Genomic DNA, 17,243 nt, shown 5'->3' on the forward strand with positions numbered 1-17,243 from the left:
CGGCTCTGGGACTCCAGTCTTCCCCGGTTACTCATCAGTGTTTATTCTGCTTCAATTGTGCATAGGGAACGGGGGTGGGGAGGGGGAAGCATTGAAATCCCATGTGCATTTTTGGGAGTGAATAGTGAGTAGGGAAAGGGGGATTTCAGCAGAATGTTTTTCCTCTTTTCAAAAAAAAAAAAAGTTCTGTAGGCATCATTAAATTTCATTCACTTTTAGCAAGCTATTTATATGCAAATAAAATGCAAATCATGGTAGAATATGCGTGATTTTTTTTTTAACTCTTTAAAATGTTTGGGATTTCACAGACCCCAGGCAGCTTTCACTTACTTTGGAAGGGAGAGAATTGATCAGAACTAAATATTTCTTTGGACCACATGAGTGGCATTTTGGGTAAGAAATGCAGTTCTTAAAATGCATCAGTATTTAGCAGTTGAATAGCAAATGGACAGCACCAGTTACAGAATGACGGTTAATCAGTGTGGACATTTTCAGTTAATTATGCAAGAGTTAGTGCTTGGGTTATTGTTCCTGTCTGGCCTGGCCCATCTCTGCCAAAGCAATTTGCAGTGGCCATCTCCTGACCCTCAGTGTACAGTTGTCGGTGGGAAATAAGGGCTTTTGTGTTTTCTGGTTGGGAGATTCTGAATAATGACTTCAGCTTGGTTAAGCAGCTACAGTGTGGTTTGAACAACATCGCAGGCAGCCAAAAACCTTTCTGCTCTGTCAACAGCACAGATTCAAAAGTGAGCAGGGGGTGGGGGGACGCGGCCGTGGCAGTGGTCGTGGTGGTAGTGGCAGAGGCCATCGGGAGTACACCCCACCCACCGCCTGAGTTGCCTAAGTGTGGGTCCTACAGGGACCAGACATGTTGATCAGCAGAGCATCTGTTAGGCCACCAAGTGCTCATCTCACGTGGCAAGTCCCTGGTGTTTTTCGTTGTTAGAATTTTGGAAATCAGTATTCAGATACCCCATCGCCTGTATCAGTGAAAGACATGAGAGCTTCCGTGGTGAATTGCCTTCCTGGCTGGAGTTTGCACGCAGATAATGTTGGGAAGGGTCATTGACCCAGGGCGACAGCCGTAACAGCAAAGCCATTGGCACTTCCTCGCTGTCCCCGACTGTGGTCTTAGAAGGTTGTTTTCAGTCTGATTTGCTGCTTGCTCCCACAGAGGTAAACCTCCCTTGCGTTGGACAAATTTTGACCCCTTGGAGTTCCTGGACGAGTTAAAGAAAATCAACTACCAAGTGGACAGCTGGGAGGAGATGATCAACAAGGCTGATGTCGGCCATGGCTACATGGACCGGCCGTGCCTCAATCCAGGAGACCCAGACTGCCCGGCCACAGCCCCCAACAAAAACTCCACCAAAGTGAGTGTGGTGCCCCAGCTGCTTCCGAAGGAGCAGAGGGAGAATGCTGTGCGTTCGCTGCTATTTTTAGTTTTCTGTGATTTTTTTTTTTTTATTTCACTCCTCGCGCTTTTTTTTTTCTCGGTCTGTAGAACTAAGTTCGTTAATGGATCTAAATTTTGTTGCAAGATTCTGCCATCCGCCTCTCGTTAGCTTTGTTTATTAATGTCCTCTGTGAAACCAACAAGCCCTTAGTGCCCTGGATTGTAGCAGGGCGTGGGACCTGCCTGTGAATGCCTGTCATGATGCGGCTGTCTTTCCACTGCAGCCTCTTGACATGGCCCTCGTGTTGAACGGTGGGTGTCACGGATTATCCAGGAAGTACATGCATTGGCAGGAGGAGTTGATTGTGGGTGGCACTGTCCGCAACAGCAGTGGGAACCTCGTCAGGTAAGCTGACACTCGCAGAGCCCAGCCCAGGCTGTCTCTTCCTCCCGTTCACCCCCCGCACCAGCCAACTAGCCCCCAAAGCCATCCCCTCTCCCCACCAACCTGGACATCTCTGTACCTGCATTTGTATTAATACTTAACTCTTCATGCCAGCCAGCCATCTTGTGTCATCAGCTAAACATTACAGGAGAGGGGCAGGTGTCGGGGAGCCTCTTTAGGAACTGTAGTTTTAATCAACAAGGTCCTAGCAACTGACTTCAGGGTTTCTAAAGAGCTGCCTGACAGGTGGAGAAGAAATGGGGGGGTCGAGGGTAAGGTTGGCAGAGACACCTGTCTTAAGGGAACAGAGTTAAAGGATGGGAGCTGTGCAGGGTCACACTGCATCCAAAGGAAAGACCCAAGACCCCAATGCTAAGTGAGAAGGATGTTTTGTGCGCTCTGGTGAGGTGAGGTGAGTGTGGAGCCCACTGCCCCCGAGAGAGCTGTTGTCTGGGATGTCTGCACAGCCAATGTATACAGTTGAGCTCCTCTGCCCTTCCTGTTTCGTGGAATAGAAACTGAGAAAGGAAATTGCCTATTAATTTAATTTGGGGTCTATCTGTAAAGGTTGGTAAGGTTACACCTTGAATACGGTACCTCCATCTATTCAGATAAAATAAGCCGACCCGGTACCTGTGTGAATGGAAACGTGCATCACTGTGCCAGGGCGGGAGTGGGGGAAACTCAGGCCAGTGTCCCTGGGAAAGCTGCTGACTACAACCTGTGTCCTGCCCTCCTCCACCCGTCACAGCGCCCACGCACTGCAGACCATGTTCCAGTTGATGACGCCCAAGCAGATGTATGAGCACTTCAAGGGCTATGAGTACGTGTCTCATATCAACTGGAATGAGGACAAGGCTGCGGCCATCCTGGAGGCTTGGCAGAGGACGTATGTGGAGGTAAGCCCACCTTGGCTGTGCATGGCCATGGGGATGCCCTGAAACGTGTTCAGGAGCCCATCGTAAGCTCAAAAGCAGAAACACACACACACACACACACACACACACGCGATCACGCATACTCGGTGAACAAGGAAAGATATCTGGAAAGCATTAGCAAAGCACCGTCTGTTCACAGCTGCGGTCCCTTGGTCAGGTCACGTGACAGGAGCTGGCCTTTGTTCCCCAAACAGTGACCTTTGAAAAGTGGCTAGAGAATGAGGATGGTGCCACGAGGGAGGGGGAGGGCGGCAGAGCGCCTGTGAAGAATGAGTTGTTTGGGATTAGGGGTCGGGGCACTGCTGGGGCTGTGTATTGGTCATGAAGTTGCACAGAGGAAAGCAGGGGGTCTTAAACTTGGAGTGAGTCAACGGCTCTGAGCGAGGACCCCGATTGTCAGCCAGATCCAAGGGCTGACTCGTGCTAGTGTCAAGTTCAGCCCCTCCCTCCCACCTGAACCTCTCTCTGCAGGTACTGCTTTGGTAGGTTTCAGAGACACATAAGAGAAGGTCCCATCTCCTGGTTTGGTCCTCCAGGTGTCCATAGCTACAGGCAGGCCTGGGTGGGACAGCAGAGCTGGGAGCTGAGACTGTTTGATCCAGGGCTGTCACATAGGTGACAGGGAGCCCGCTGCCTCTCGGGGTCCGCATGTGCAGAAGGCTGGAGTCAGGAGCTGGCGTGGCCACTTTGTTCTGGGAGGTGGTATCTGAACTGGCATTTCAGCTGCTTAGGGTACACTTTAAGGTCTAGAACTTTCTTAATGTATCACAAAGAAGGGGTGGGGAGAGGTAGGGAACATGGGAGCTGAGCAGTGTGTATTGTGACTGCAGGTGGTCCACCAGAGTGTGTCCGCCAATTCCACGCAGAAGGTACTTTCCTTTACCACCACCACCCTGGAAGATATCCTCAAGTCCTTCTCGGACGTCAGCGTCATCCGCGTGGCCAGCGGCTACCTGCTCATGGTAACCGTGCTCCGTGGGGTGGAGGAGGGTTCAGCTGGAGGTGCTGGTTGGTTGTTTTACTTTTGCTCTTATTTTCAATGTTTATTTGCCTCCCCCTGCTTTTTAATTGCTCTTAACACACCCATGCACCCCAGACTCAGCGAGCTGGGCGGCTTCATGGCAGTTTAGGAAATGGTCCAGTTATAGAGCACGGGTTTTACCCCGTTTGCGATGGACAAAGCGGATCGCGTGGTAATGTCGCGTTCTGTGGTAGTCAGCTTTCCTGAGTCCTCCTCCGGATTGGGGCACCCGTGGCGGGGCATGGTGGTGTGGGGGAACTTTAGGATCGTGCCCCGTTCTGATGTTTGGCTTGTTTTGTGTCTCCCATCCCCATCCCCACCATGGTCCTGCTTACAGCTTGCCTATGCCTGTCTAACCATGCTACGCTGGGACTGCTCCAAGTCCCAGGGTGCCGTGGGGCTTGCTGGCGTCCTCTTGGTGGCCCTGTCGGTGGCTGCAGGATTGGGCCTGTGCTCATTGATGGGGATTTCCTTTAACGCCGCGACAACTCAGGTATTCACCGAGCTATCTGTGCATCCCACGAAGGGTATCCCAACCTCCCCTACCAGGAGGCCAGCGGGCGGGAAGTCCAATGGGCTGGTTAGAGGATGTGCAACGATCACTGGGACCTTGAACGCTGGTGGGTGTTGGCAGCACCTGCAGGGCAGGAGACGCCTAGGCTACTGGGCCTCTCCCCCAGGCTTCTGTCTGATTCTGGAGATCTACATGGAAGCCCGTAGCTTGTATTTCTGCCCAGTTAGCTCCCAGTGGTATAAATCTAAGGGAAACACTCTTGAGAAACACGTGACTGTCTCCCACAAGTGAGATCCCATCTCAGGTATTGCCTTTCCAAAACTTACTATGCGAGCCTAGATGGGCTGTGAGTTGGGGGCAGGCTGGGGTAAAGGATCTGCCAGCCTAAAGCCTCCACCACATCGTCTTTCTGTGAGCTTGCACTTGCCCTGAGAGCAGCTCTCATCGCTGCCTTCCTGCTCGGTTTCAGGTGTTGCCATTCCTCGCCCTTGGTGTTGGCGTGGACGACGTCTTCCTCCTGGCCCACGCGTTCAGTGAAACGGGGCAGAACAAGAGGATCCCTTTTGAGGTGAGGATGCAGACGGGGAAAGCAAGCTTCGGGGGAGGGAGGATGGGTGGTGCCTGAGCACCGGTCCATCTGGCCCCGCCCACAGTGCACATCTCAAGATGGCCACTTGGGTGTCGTTAGAGCCATGAGGGACTATCCAAGTGCTGCTTGCCATTTATCCAGACCATTGCCCAAGCCCTGTTTGCTTCCTGCAAGGGGTCATCCTCCCACATGGCTCCGAGTGGGGAGGGGATGGCACCTGACTGGCTGGGGGGATGGCACCTGACTGCAGCGTGGTGGCTTGTCATTCCACAGGACAGAACCGGGGAGTGCCTAAAGCGCACAGGCGCCAGCGTGGCACTCACATCCATCAGCAACGTCACTGCCTTCTTCATGGCTGCGCTGATCCCAATTCCTGCCCTGCGAGCCTTCTCTCTGCAGGTGAGTGTCACAGGCTAACATGGCTGCCTCGTGCCAGTGGTACACCAGTGGTCACCATTTCTGAGTCTACCTGCTCCCCCTCTCTCCCTGCGTCCCAGGGGCATATGGAAGGGACCACTGCTAGGATGTAAAGTAGAGTCTGCCAGCTCTCAGCTCTGCACAGCAGGGGGAATAGGTGCCACTTGAGGCTGTATCTCTGACAGGTGTTACTAAACAAAGTTGTTTCTCTCTGCCCTCCTTTGGCCACCTCTTCCCAACCATGCCACCCTCTTATCTGCCTTCCCCAAGTACCCCCAACAAGTGGGTGGCCATGGTGAAGCAGACAAAGTTGGATGCCACCCAGGCCAGGTAGCACTGTGGGAGCAGGTGTTGGCGACTCCCCCTACAGGGGTGTACCTGGGACAGGGGGCTCACTTGCACCTCCCTTTAATTGGTCAGCCCCCACAGTCTCTCTGCTCTTTCTGGTTGCCTAAGCAAACTCCAGAGGTTTCCCAAGTATGCTCTCCTCTCCTTCCAGGCCAGGCCCCTGCACATCGCACCCAGTGGCCATTAAGTTCTTTTTCTGAGCTAGCAGTCAGGTTGTCATGGTGATAGGCACAAGGAGGTCTTGGAAGAGGTGGCAGCCCTAGTGTCGCTGTGCGTGCAGCCTTCTGATGACATGGCCATATGATTGGCAGATGAACGGGGGCCTGGTCCCTCCGTGACAAGGTCCATGTGAGCCTAAGGCAGTTGAGGACTTTGGCGTCTCCCAGTATTCCCGACATGTGGGGAATGGATCCCTTCCCCAAAGAGAGACTAAAGGCACAGGTCTGCTTCTCTTCTCTCTCCCTCCCTCCGGATGCAACGTTCCAGGTCCTTAAAGGTGCCCCTCCTGCTCAGTCCCCCATCTTAGTCCCAGAATGACTCAGGATTGCAGCCCAGGAGTCATGAATTGGGCTACTCTTTGTTCTTTAATGCACATGTTCCGTCTCCCTTGACTTTCAAATGTATCCTCTAAGAGTCAGGTGGTAATGGATTTGAATGTCATTTCACAATGACCAATTGACTGTGCAACTCTATGTGTGTGTGTGTGTGTGTGTGTGAGTGAGAGAGAGAGAGGCAGATAGAGGCTCCCTTGGCGATCAGTGTATGAGGAAACACACAAGATGTGTCATTAGCCACCACCAGCCGAGAGGAAGTATCCTGAAAACCAGGTTGATTTTTTTTATTATTATTATTATTATTATTACAAGTGTATGTAGAAGTGGAACTTGTGAATCAAACAGTAAATCTGAAACTGGCCCTAAACACAGGGACCATGGAAATAGCTATCATGTGACTGCATGATGCTATGGGGGATAAGGAGCCAGAGGTGCCGTCTGAGTTAGTGGTACAGCTAACACAATAGAAAGCCTTGTCAAAATGGTTTTGTCTAACTATTCGAGAGGATGAGTCACAGAGCACTTCCGTCCTTTGGTTCCCCCTCGACAAATGCTCACAGCAGCTTGAAACCAGGCTCTGCAGCCCAGAGGCTGGGACCAGGTCTCCAACGTGGGCAGCCCAGTGCTTGGTGCTTCCCTGTGCCTCCAGGGTCTACTCCAGCCAGAGTCTAGACGGTAAATACAGGCACCGTGACATGCGATGTGGGTTTCTGGCCAACACCTTTGGTTCTTATTCCATGACTCCAGACCTGAGAACTGGCCTTCAGGTGTCCTGACAGCGGGGCCCTGTCCTCCTGGCTCTCTCCGCCTCACCCCTTCTCTTCTGAGCTCGACTTTTGGCCTCCCTGTCTTGGTCTGCTCTGTTCTGTGTCTGCTCACATTCCTTCCTTTCTTCTCTCCTCTCTCCCCTGTTCCCTCCTCTCCTCTCAGTCTACACTGATGCTTCAGCAAGGCAGACCCGCCTTTCATGATATGCTATGGCGTGGTGCTCCTGTGTCTCCCTTGCGAGGAGTAGCCAGTACGCTAAGCTCTCCCAGGTAAGCACCTTGCCAGAGACGGCATCAGTACTGCTTTTCTCTCCCAAGGTCCCAGAGGAGTATCCTGGCTCATGCTCTGTGCCAAGCATGGACATGTAAGGGACAGAGAAGGCCAGACACCAGGACGAAAGAGAGAGAGCTTGCCATGGTTTCTGTAACTCCCAATGTTGGACCCTGAACAACACACACAGGGTTTGAGTTTGGTTTTTTTGTTTCGTTTTGTTTGTTTTTTTCCACCCAAGAAACCATCTTAAACCTCCTACCAACCTTTGACTATCCACTCCAACGCCTCCTCTCTTCTGTTACACCACAAAGGCAACAGCAGCAGCACCTAAAGCTCTTGACCTGGGGCTCAGCCCTGGGGTATGCTCCACTCCCAGGGTGGAGCCCCGGTTATTCCAGGTATACAAGAGAATCTCTTACACGGTGACCACTTTCCTGTATTTAGAACTTTGAGCCTCAGGCATTGGGAGTGGGGCGTTTGGAGGCACTGAGGTCTTCCCTGAGAACGTGCCTACCCCCTTGTATACAGTCTGTAACACAGAACTGGATGGGATGCTGCTTTCTATTCTCTCATCGCATCCCCTTCCATCTCCATCACTGGCAATGGGGCAAGGGACTTGGCAGGTGTCTTGGACCCAGGTCCAGGGTCAGAGACGGGCCCTGCGCTTATTAACCAGCTGGCCAGCCAGCCAGCACCCTCAGTGTAGATACTCGCCTGGCTTTGCCTTTTGTGACCCCTGCCCTTGTCCACGTGGACTTTGCTGTAGGTGGAGACACCTGGGAGGTCTCCTCTTGCTACTTTCCCACATGGCTGTCAGTGATGGAAGGGATTAAAGCTCCCTCCTCGCACCCCCATCCTGCCCCATCATCACTTGTTTAACTTCCCCAATGGAGTTTGTGGTCCCAGCAATATCAAGTGACTAGAGCCAGGTGGCCCCTGCCCTCCTTGTGGACACTGCCTGTTCCGGAAAATGGAGCATCTGGCCCACCCTTGCTCCTTCCCAATCCCTGTCTCTCCCCCTAAATCCCGCACAAGAAACATCTCCCAGGAAAGCCCCACTCTCACACTCCCACCTCCTATTGGAGCCAGCCTGAAACACGGGACCAGCTGTCCGGAGGTTTGTAAGCCAACTGTAATCACTGGGTCTGGCTGTTACAGGATACTGGCATCACTCAACCCCGTTAGTGCAGCCCTGGCACCTTGCACATGTCTCGATCCATGCCCCAGGCCTCCCTATTGGCATGCGTACTCATGCCCATCTCATCAGACAGATCTGAGGCACCTTGCTCCCATTGGTGTGGAGAGCAGTACGCATGTTTCTGAACCGATGAGAGATGCTCACGCAGGCTGTGCCACTTTTTGATGGAGACTTGGTTCTCCTATGCAGAGCTAGCAGGTCACAGCGAGTTCTGGCGCAAACCATTTGGGGAGCTCTTCCTGGAGGCTGTGAGGTACCAACTGATAAGGCCAGACCGTCCGTCCGTTCTGGCCCAGCTGGAAGAGTTCTCTGGCCAAGCCGTTCTTTGGGAAACCCCGTCAGAGTCCTTTAACCTCACCAAAGCCCGGCTTTGCTCGCTGCCAGGCTCTTAGCAGCCTAGCCTCCCCCCCCCCGCCCCGTTCCCAGGCCTCTCCTCTGCCGTGCGCCTCCCAGCCGACTCACCCTTTCAGCCATCCTGTGACGCCTTCCTCCTATTAACAGCCCAATTCTGTAATTTTTACTGGGTCAGCAGGAGACTTGCCAAAGCTGCTCCAGTGCCGAGCCTGTGTTTATTTTAGGTTATGGAGTGACTTTTGAATCTGTACTTATTTATTCTGCGTTACTGAAATCACACACAGGAATTCCTTTGTGCGTAACTCTCCCCAACCCTTTACATTGCGCGTGCGCTCTCTCTCTCTCTCTCTCTCTCACACACACACACACTCCAGGCTACTCCTGAGGCTGTGGAATGTGCCCATTCAAAAGCTCAGGGAACACATGCTATATTTTGTGTCATGTGCAGAATCCAGAGGACAAAGTCACGACTACCTGTGCTCTGAGAAACACTTTTCTATATTTTCCATTAAAGCGTTTTGAGGACGTAGCATGTTCTGAGAGTGTAGCTTGGGTTGAGTTGGGTTGTTCGTAGGACAAAGGCATGCGTATGAGATGCATAGTTCCTACCTTGTCCCTTCTGAGTTTGGGGACTTACTGGACTTGAAAAGGCCTTTCTCTTCTGGTTCCCGGTGGCCTCTTGCTGATGGGAGAGTAGCAGAAGAGTGAGAAGCCCCACTTTGGCGCTGCTTCTGTAGAAACGTGGGAGAGTGAAAACCAAGCACCTTGACTTTCAGAGCAGTCCCTGGCAGGAAGGAGCTCCCCCCTGTTGACCCTTCCCTTCTGTCTCCTGCCCCCAGGCTGCGGTGGTCGTGGTGTTCAACTTCGCCATGGTCCTGCTCATCTTCCCTGCTATTCTCAGCATGGACCTGTATCGGCGGGAGGACAGGAGGTTGGACATTTTCTGCTGTTTCACCAGGTACGTCTCAGCAGGCTCCTGTGGGCTCTGTGGTAATGGCTTAGTCCTCCCCCACCAAAGTAGATGGAGAAGGGGGTGTAGGTAATAACTGTCACGAAGACCCCAGACAAGGGACATCAAGTCCCCTGGACTTCATCCCGCAGCTGTACAACCCCAGCTGCCTTAAGGCCCTGCAGCCCTGGGTCCGTGAGCCGAATATAGATGTTGCCATCCTCCACCTTTGCCTTTCTTGTAGCCCTTGCGTCAGCAGGGTGATCCAGGTGGAGCCCCAGGCCTATACGGAAGCCCACGACAGCCCGCGCTACAGCCCCCCACCCCCCTACAGCAGCCACAGCTTTGCCCACGAGACGCAGATCACCATGCAGTCCACGGTACAGCTGCGCACGGAGTATGACCCGCACACGCACGCGTACTACACCACGGCCGAGCCTCGCTCCGAGATCTCCGTGCAGCCGGTCACCGTGACACAGGACAACCTGAGCTGTCAGAGCCCTGAGAGCACCAGCTCCACCCGGGACCTGCTCTCCCAGTTCTCCGACTCCAGCCTCCACTGCCTCGAGCCCCCCTGCACCAAATGGACGCTCTCATCTTTCGCCGAGAAGCATTACGCACCCTTCCTCCTAAAGCCCAGAGCCAAGGTAAGGCGTGGCCAAGACTCTGCTGTCTTGACGTAGCATTGACGTAGTGTGATCAATTGCACGGCTCCCCCTAGACAGCATCCATTCGGAGGGCCAGGCCCGTGTGAGCAAGCTCGCCCAGCAGTCCTGTTTGCCCTCGCACATCGGCGGCTTTGTTCTGCATGAAGCTGTTACAAAATGCACTGGCTGGGCTTTTTTTTTTTTTTCCCTTTCTTTTTCTTCTCCCATATTTCTTCCCCTGTGGGAGCACCACCCCTCCTGATGCACTGGGCCGGTCTTAGTGGAGGACATCGCTGCAGAACGTGAGCTTGAGTTTTTTGCTGTGTGTTGCAGGTCGTGGTGATCTTCCTCTTCCTGGGCCTCCTGGGGGTCAGCCTGTACGGGACCACCCGAGTGAGGGACGGGCTAGATCTGACAGACATCGTCCCTCGGGAAACGAGAGAGTATGATTTCATCGCTGCGCAGTTCAAATACTTTTCCTTCTACAACATGTACGTAGTCACGCAGAAGGCGGACTACCCGAACATCCAGCACTTACTTTACGACCTGCACAGGAGCTTCAGCAACGTGAAGTATGTCATGCTGGAAGAAAATCAACAGCTTCCCAAAATGTGGCTGCACTATTTCAGAGACTGGCTCCAAGGTAAGAAGCTGCCCAGTGGGGAGAGGCACTTGGGGGAACCTCGACCTTCTATCGGCAGCGCCAGATGAAGAATTCAGTGTACCCGGTAGAGTTTGGATAAACAATCCATGGGATTCCAAATTCCATATTTTAACCATCATCTTAAAAAAAATTAAAATTCATTTTGTTTTTAAAAAGTTCCATTTATCTGGATGGTAGACCGACCCAGGGAGAGACAGAGAGGAAAGGAGAGCTTTCTTTCACTGGCTTACTTGCCAGAGGGCTGCAACAGTGAGGGCTGAGCCAGGAGCCAGGAACTCCGTCTGGGTCTTACCCGTGGTTGGCAGGGACACCAAGCGCTCCAGCCATCTTCCCAGTGCCTTCCCAGGCACAGGAACAGTGAGCTAGACTGTGCAGCAAGGAGTGGAATGGGCACTGCCATATGGAACAGTGTCGCGTGCAGAGGCTCAACTCCCTGTGCAACACCGGTCCCTCATTTATTTTTTAACATCTTGTTTTGAGGGCAGTGTTCAGTACACGGTGCAGTTGAATGCAGGGTACAGAAAGGTCTGGAAGTCCACCCTTGTCACTCACAGCCCCCAACCAAGGCGTGCATTTGTCATGGTCCAGGAGCCGACGTCGGCTCTGTTACCACTGCAGACTGTGCTGCGTGCCTAGAGGCTGATCACCTTGGACGTGGCAAGTGGAGTCCACGTCTAAATGCTTGATTACGTTTCACTTTGGGGTTGTTTCTGGACCGTGACACACGGCGTGAAGGGGAGACTCCTCCACACAGTTCAAGTAAAGATGCTTTTACTGGAATACCCAAATAATGATGGCCCCAACAATTTTTTTTGGCATAGATTATGCAAATGATCATCTTCATTTTCCACTTCATTAATCTTGGTGAAGCAACACAGATTGAGGTGTCCTGTCTTTGTTGCTGTTCTGAAGTTCATACACTTGAAACAGTCAGGTTCCCTGTGAGCGGACTTGAGTTGGTTCTGGACTAAAAAAATGGCTTGACACAGTTTCTGGCCTTTGCTTAATATTCCTAGGATTTTGTGCAGATGTGTATGGGGGGAAGGTGGAGAAAACTGAGTGCCACCGTTATGCTTACTGAGCATGCTCGAAAGATTGACTTGAGTATGTTCCAAATGTAACTTTTTTTTTTTTTACACTTAGTTTTGGAAGCAGTGGTTTGGGGATAATGAGTCAAAAGACATCCCCGGAGAACAGTCCCTTGTTTTCATATCTCCCCATTGACCAAAGACAGGCAGATAAGGTGCCACAAGTGTCAAGGAGATGCGCTGGGCAGAGGAGGGTATCACCAGTTCTTGGGGTGCCCAACGTGTGGCCCAAGGCAAAGGTTGGAAAGCTTGGCAGGGGTAACTTCTTCATAGAGTGGAGGTTACCACTACCCTCTCCTCCCTTGAAAGGCTTAGAGCACTGGGACCTGAAGTTGGACTGTTAAGATACCTTGGCATTGCTACATAAGTAGCACACAGCAGGCCACATTCAGTCTCTTGCTTGCTCAGCAATTCCTATACCCGCTTTCCGGATTCTAGGGACCCTTGGCTGCTTGCACATCTGTTAGGTTATGGTGTGGTCCATATGGCCTTTGAACATTTCCTATAGGAAAGAAATCACCCTTGGTTCAGTCTGCCTTCCACTCACTGTTCCAGCAGTCATGAGTAATGGAAGTCTCCTTGGTTTGTGATGGAATCACCATACAAACCATTTGAAACATTGGCCTTGATCAGGCTCACGGCAGTTTTGAGGTTCACTCAGGGAAGTATCCATGCAAATGAAATGAAGAGCCATACCTTGCACCTGTACAAATGGGGTTCATTTAGATTTCGTGTTGCATTGCATGAATAGAATTGAAATGAACGTTTTCTGTTTTGGGTCTTAACAGTTGAAAGAAAAAAAATCAGCTGTCCTTACACTGTCCTCTGCAAATGTGGCCCGGTGACCTGAAGGGTTTAAAAAATTTTGGAAAGGTGCACTTGGCCTTGGGAGGACCCTCCTTTGGTGTCCCCCCCACCCCGAAATACTGTTGGTACCTGAGTTAGTTTGCTAGATGTATTCTTGTCTTCAGGGAATGCTTCTTGGGTTGTGCGGGATGGTGAAGGTTGGTGCCAAGCCTGGCATATCCTGCCTGCCTTTCTCAGCCTCAGCTTCTCCATCTGTAGATTGGGAATAAATGTTCTCATGGCACCGCCTCCAGTGTAGTTGCAAGACTTAAGCCAGGGACGACTCTATATCCAGAAAGGAATATGGAGCCGTGACAGGAAAATGGGGTGGGCCTCCCCCACTTGTGGGGGGTCAGGACTGGGGTGGGGGTGGAGAGCAGTTGTTTTTCAAAAACAAGAAGGGGAAGACTTTGGGTCATAAAGTAACATCTGTTCAGCATGGCCGTGTGCAGGCCTGGCTATGAAAAGCAGGCTGTCTGCAGGCCGGGAGTTTGGCCGTGCTGGTGGTCCCTCCCCACCCCCAAGCAGGGGCTTCCTTTTTCGCCTGCCACCACCCTCTCCCCCAAAATTACTCCTTTAAGGATCTTTCCCTGAAGCCATTCAGGAGAGAGAAGCCAGGAGGAGGAGCCTCCCTTCCCATGCCTCCAGTCCCCCCACTGCTACCCCCAACCCCAGAGCTTAACCAAGGCAGCCAGATTTTTTTTGTGTGTGTCTTTGAAGTCACCCAAGGCATGTCCTGAAATGAAACAAACCCCTCTCCCTCCTTACCAGCCATGTCTAAGCTATACATATACAGCTTGTTCAAACGCTGTGGTTTCCTGAACTGCTGGGGCCTGGGGGTTCTACTTGGGAGGTGCAGGGGGTGGGTAGGGAGACCAGGGGGAGCCAGGGAGCGGGCGCACCAGCCGGCGCTCAGACCCTAAGGCTGGGTCACCGGGGGCCCTGTTTTGCCTTCCAACACGCTTATCTCTTTACAGCTGTAGCCAAACCATCAGGTCTGTAATGATGGTTTTGATTACCCAGGCTGAGCGCAGCTGTGTGTGGTGGTGGGCTGGTGGGCTCCCCCATCCCCACCCCCACTCCCTACCCCCTTGCCCAGAGAGTGCCTTGCCTCTCCCTCCCCCACCGCCTTCCCCCGGGCTTGCGGTTTGTCATCTGTTCTCACAGAGCCTCCTTGTATTGGCCTGTGGCTTCCTGTTCTGCTTCTGCTCCAAGTCAGCCCTGGGAGGCATTGCCCCACTGTGTGCACAAGTGTGCACACGCACGCACACATACACACAATCTTCCCGCGGTCCCGCACCCCCACCCCTGCTCCTGGGAGAGGAAAAGAACATGGTGGCGAATGAGGAGGTGTTGGCTGGGATCTTTACACAACCTGGTAGCAGAGCCCACGGCTTGTGTTAGCTCCTCGAGCCGGCCAGATGGAACGAATTCACCCCCCGACTCCAGCAGCAGGCACATGGGTTGTTTGAAGTCGGGAGCCTGCGTGGCTTCCTCCTCCCATGCAAGTGCGGTTGCTGGGTGTATGGAAGCCCGTGGCTTAGCACCTTCCATGGTGTGCCACGGCTAATGAGCCAGGAATATGTCTATCTCACTCTCACTGCTGTGGTTTCTCTCTCTATCCCTGTCCTGTCTCTTTTAGAAAGGTTAGATGTATGCTTGAGTTCCCCAGAAACTCGCATCTCTTGCATCGCTCCCGCATTGGGAGTGACTATTAGCAACCTGCAGCTCATTCATGGAAACTGTAATCGTATTAGTTGGAGTGGAAGTATGAGCCAGAGATGGTTCTGATGGATGGCCAGCCATCCCCTGTCCCATCCCGCTGCTGCCCCGCTGTCCTCACCCCACCCGCATGAGCCCTGGGGTCCCTGTGCCTCAGAATGTAATGCATTCCACACACTTGCCGTTTCCTAGGGCTCCAGGATGCGTTCGACAGTGACTGGGAGACGGGCAGGATCATGCCCAACAATTACAAAAACGGATCAGATGATGGGGTTCTGGCATACAAACTGCTCGTGCAAACTGGCAGTCGAGACAAGCCCATTGACATCAGCCAGGTAGGTACTTCCCTGCCTGAGCCCCAGTGGGCCCCAGGAGGATGCTGGGGGCAGCTGCTTCGGGGACTGGGTTGGGAGAAAGACTTTGGACATGGCTGCAGTTCACCTCCTCCCACCAGCCACCCTAACTTGCACCACACACACACACCAGGGGCCCAAGCCCCTGCGTGATGGAGCCCGAGTGTTAGCACGGAGTCGTTTGCATGGGGTGGCCGTTGTCCAGCTGCGTGCTTGGCTTCTGGGCATGCTGAGGCGTGGCCAGGGGTGAGTGTGGTCCAGCCCTGCTCTGGGGTTCCTGCAGAACTTCTTCCCTCTACTCTCTGTAGTAGGGCTTGCTGGTTTCACCTTCAGGCGTACAACCGTCACGCTAGTGATCCTCCTCCCGGCAGCTCTGTTTATTGTCTGGCATGAGAGGTGACAGATTTACAAAGTACATTGTTCAGAGTTATTATGGAGTGTGAAACGTCCAGGCTGGGCAGCAGCGTGCAGCGGGCTGTCACGGCTGACGAGCGTGTGGGCAGATGGGATGCTCGGAGATGGGCAAGGCACGCGGGGCGGTGGGGACCTGCGTGATGGGGCCAGCCACCCCGACTCCCGGTGTGTCATTTCCTCGGCCACGCTGCGCACACCAGAGGCCGCGAGCTGTGCTCTGTAATTGCAGACACGGTTTGAAGACACACAGTTGTTACAGATCCCGGGCATTAATGGAATCCAGAGCCCCGAGATCCAGTGTCCTCCCCGTTCACTCGTTCTTCTTCCTCTGGTCTCTGCTGTCACTGGGCTTTCTCATGGCCTGGAGGGAAAAAAAAAAAAAAGACCAATGCGTTGGAACGGTTCCTGAATGTAAACAGGAAAAAAATGTTTCTCCATATAGAAAACCTACCCACACTCGGCCGCGCTCCGCCTGGGTGAATGCTTCCCCCGGGGGCCTCTGGCCGAGGGAGCCCCGCGAGGTCGTGGTGGCACACTAATCTCTTCCCCTCCATGGCAATGGGCACTTTTTGGAATCCACAGGTCAGAGGAGGCTAGTGTTAGCGAAATTTATACAGATGTTGTTTTATTTTTATAGCTCTCCTCCATTTACTGGGTGGCATTTCCTTCAGTGTTAACAAGAGGTTAACTGCACACAGACGTGGAAGGGGACGCTTGCCAGGTTTTCTCTCCCCTTCCCTTCGTATAAATATGTTTCTCCAGATTGTTCCTTCCCCGCCTTGGCTACAGTCAGTCGGGTTTAATTGCCTCAGCCGGTTTTCCAGGCCATCTGCACAACTGTGTGCGTGCGTGTATGTGTGTAACACCACTGGCAGTTGTCCTGAAAGAAGCAAAGGTTGTGCTCATTGGGGTTCCTGATCCTTGCACAACAGTGGGTGTGCCATGTCCCTGGGCATCCCTCGGCCACCACCCCGATCTGAAGGCCCCCTCTCTGCTTCTGCTTTGTGCAGCTGACGAAACAGCGCCTGGTGGATGCCAATGGCATCATCAACCCCAGTGCCTTCTACATCTACCTGACAGCCTGGGTCAGCAATGACCCCGTGGCTTACGCCGCCTCCCAGGCCAACATCCGGCCCCACCGCCCCGAGTGGGTGCACGACAAGGCCGACTACATGCCGGAGACGAGGCTGAGAAGTAAGTAGCAATGCTCCAGGCAAGAATGTGGAGGCACCTGCTCCTCCCTATCCGCAAGTCCCCTCACCCCCACCCGCTCTTCAGAGCTCAGCACCAAGCCGCTGATATTACCCAGGGTTCCGGAGTGTAAACAGAACCATCTATTTCTTTTCATTTTAAAACCCCAGGGCAGACAGATGAGGATGTGTAATGGAATACGACCCAGCACTCCGTGGCGTTGAGAAAGAATCTCTCTAATCTTCCTTTTGTAGTTTTCACTCGGAAGACGTGCATCAGGCCTGGCTGGAGAGTGCCAGCTGGTCCGTGTGAACGTTGGGGGATGCCTCCAGGTTGAGTGTGAGGTTGCCGGTGCAGGGTTTTGTCGCTGGGGATTGTGTGTTTATCTTCACTTTGTCAACTCCAGTGTTGAAGGGATTTTTGGTCACAGTGGGTCATTCCCATAAGCCACCAAGCACCTGTGGCCTGTTGAAACTGGAGCAGCCAAGTCCCCCAGCCACAGCAGCGCCGTCTTCTAACCAGAGTTTGCCGGGTGGTGGTTTCGTGTGGCTGCA

The 17,243-nt window shown here is 53.1% G+C and overlaps 1 protein-coding gene across 2 annotated transcripts in view; it reads left to right on the forward strand.

Annotated features, from left to right (window-relative positions):
- The window catches only part of PTCH1 (patched 1), a 57,481-nt gene that overhangs the window by 30,049 nt on the left and 10,189 nt on the right, over positions 1–17,243 (forward strand). For both annotated transcript variants that reach the window (XM_058657336.1, XM_004591810.2), the window contains exons 6-17: positions 1,175–1,373; positions 1,681–1,802; positions 2,593–2,740; positions 3,610–3,741; positions 4,138–4,293; positions 4,784–4,882; positions 5,177–5,302; positions 9,655–9,773; positions 10,009–10,411; positions 10,745–11,054; positions 14,924–15,066; positions 16,509–16,692. In XM_058657336.1, coding sequence (XP_058513319.1) covers positions 1,175–1,373; positions 1,681–1,802; positions 2,593–2,740; positions 3,610–3,741; positions 4,138–4,293; positions 4,784–4,882; positions 5,177–5,302; positions 9,655–9,773; positions 10,009–10,411; positions 10,745–11,054; positions 14,924–15,066; positions 16,509–16,692 — 2,141 coding nt within the window. The remainder of the gene's footprint in view (positions 1–1,174; positions 1,374–1,680; positions 1,803–2,592; positions 2,741–3,609; positions 3,742–4,137; positions 4,294–4,783; positions 4,883–5,176; positions 5,303–9,654; positions 9,774–10,008; positions 10,412–10,744; positions 11,055–14,923; positions 15,067–16,508; positions 16,693–17,243) is intronic.

Source organism: Ochotona princeps, chromosome 31 (genome assembly GCF_030435755.1).
Source record: "Ochotona princeps isolate mOchPri1 chromosome 31, mOchPri1.hap1, whole genome shotgun sequence".
NCBI classification, from domain to species: domain Eukaryota; kingdom Metazoa; phylum Chordata; class Mammalia; order Lagomorpha; family Ochotonidae; genus Ochotona; species Ochotona princeps.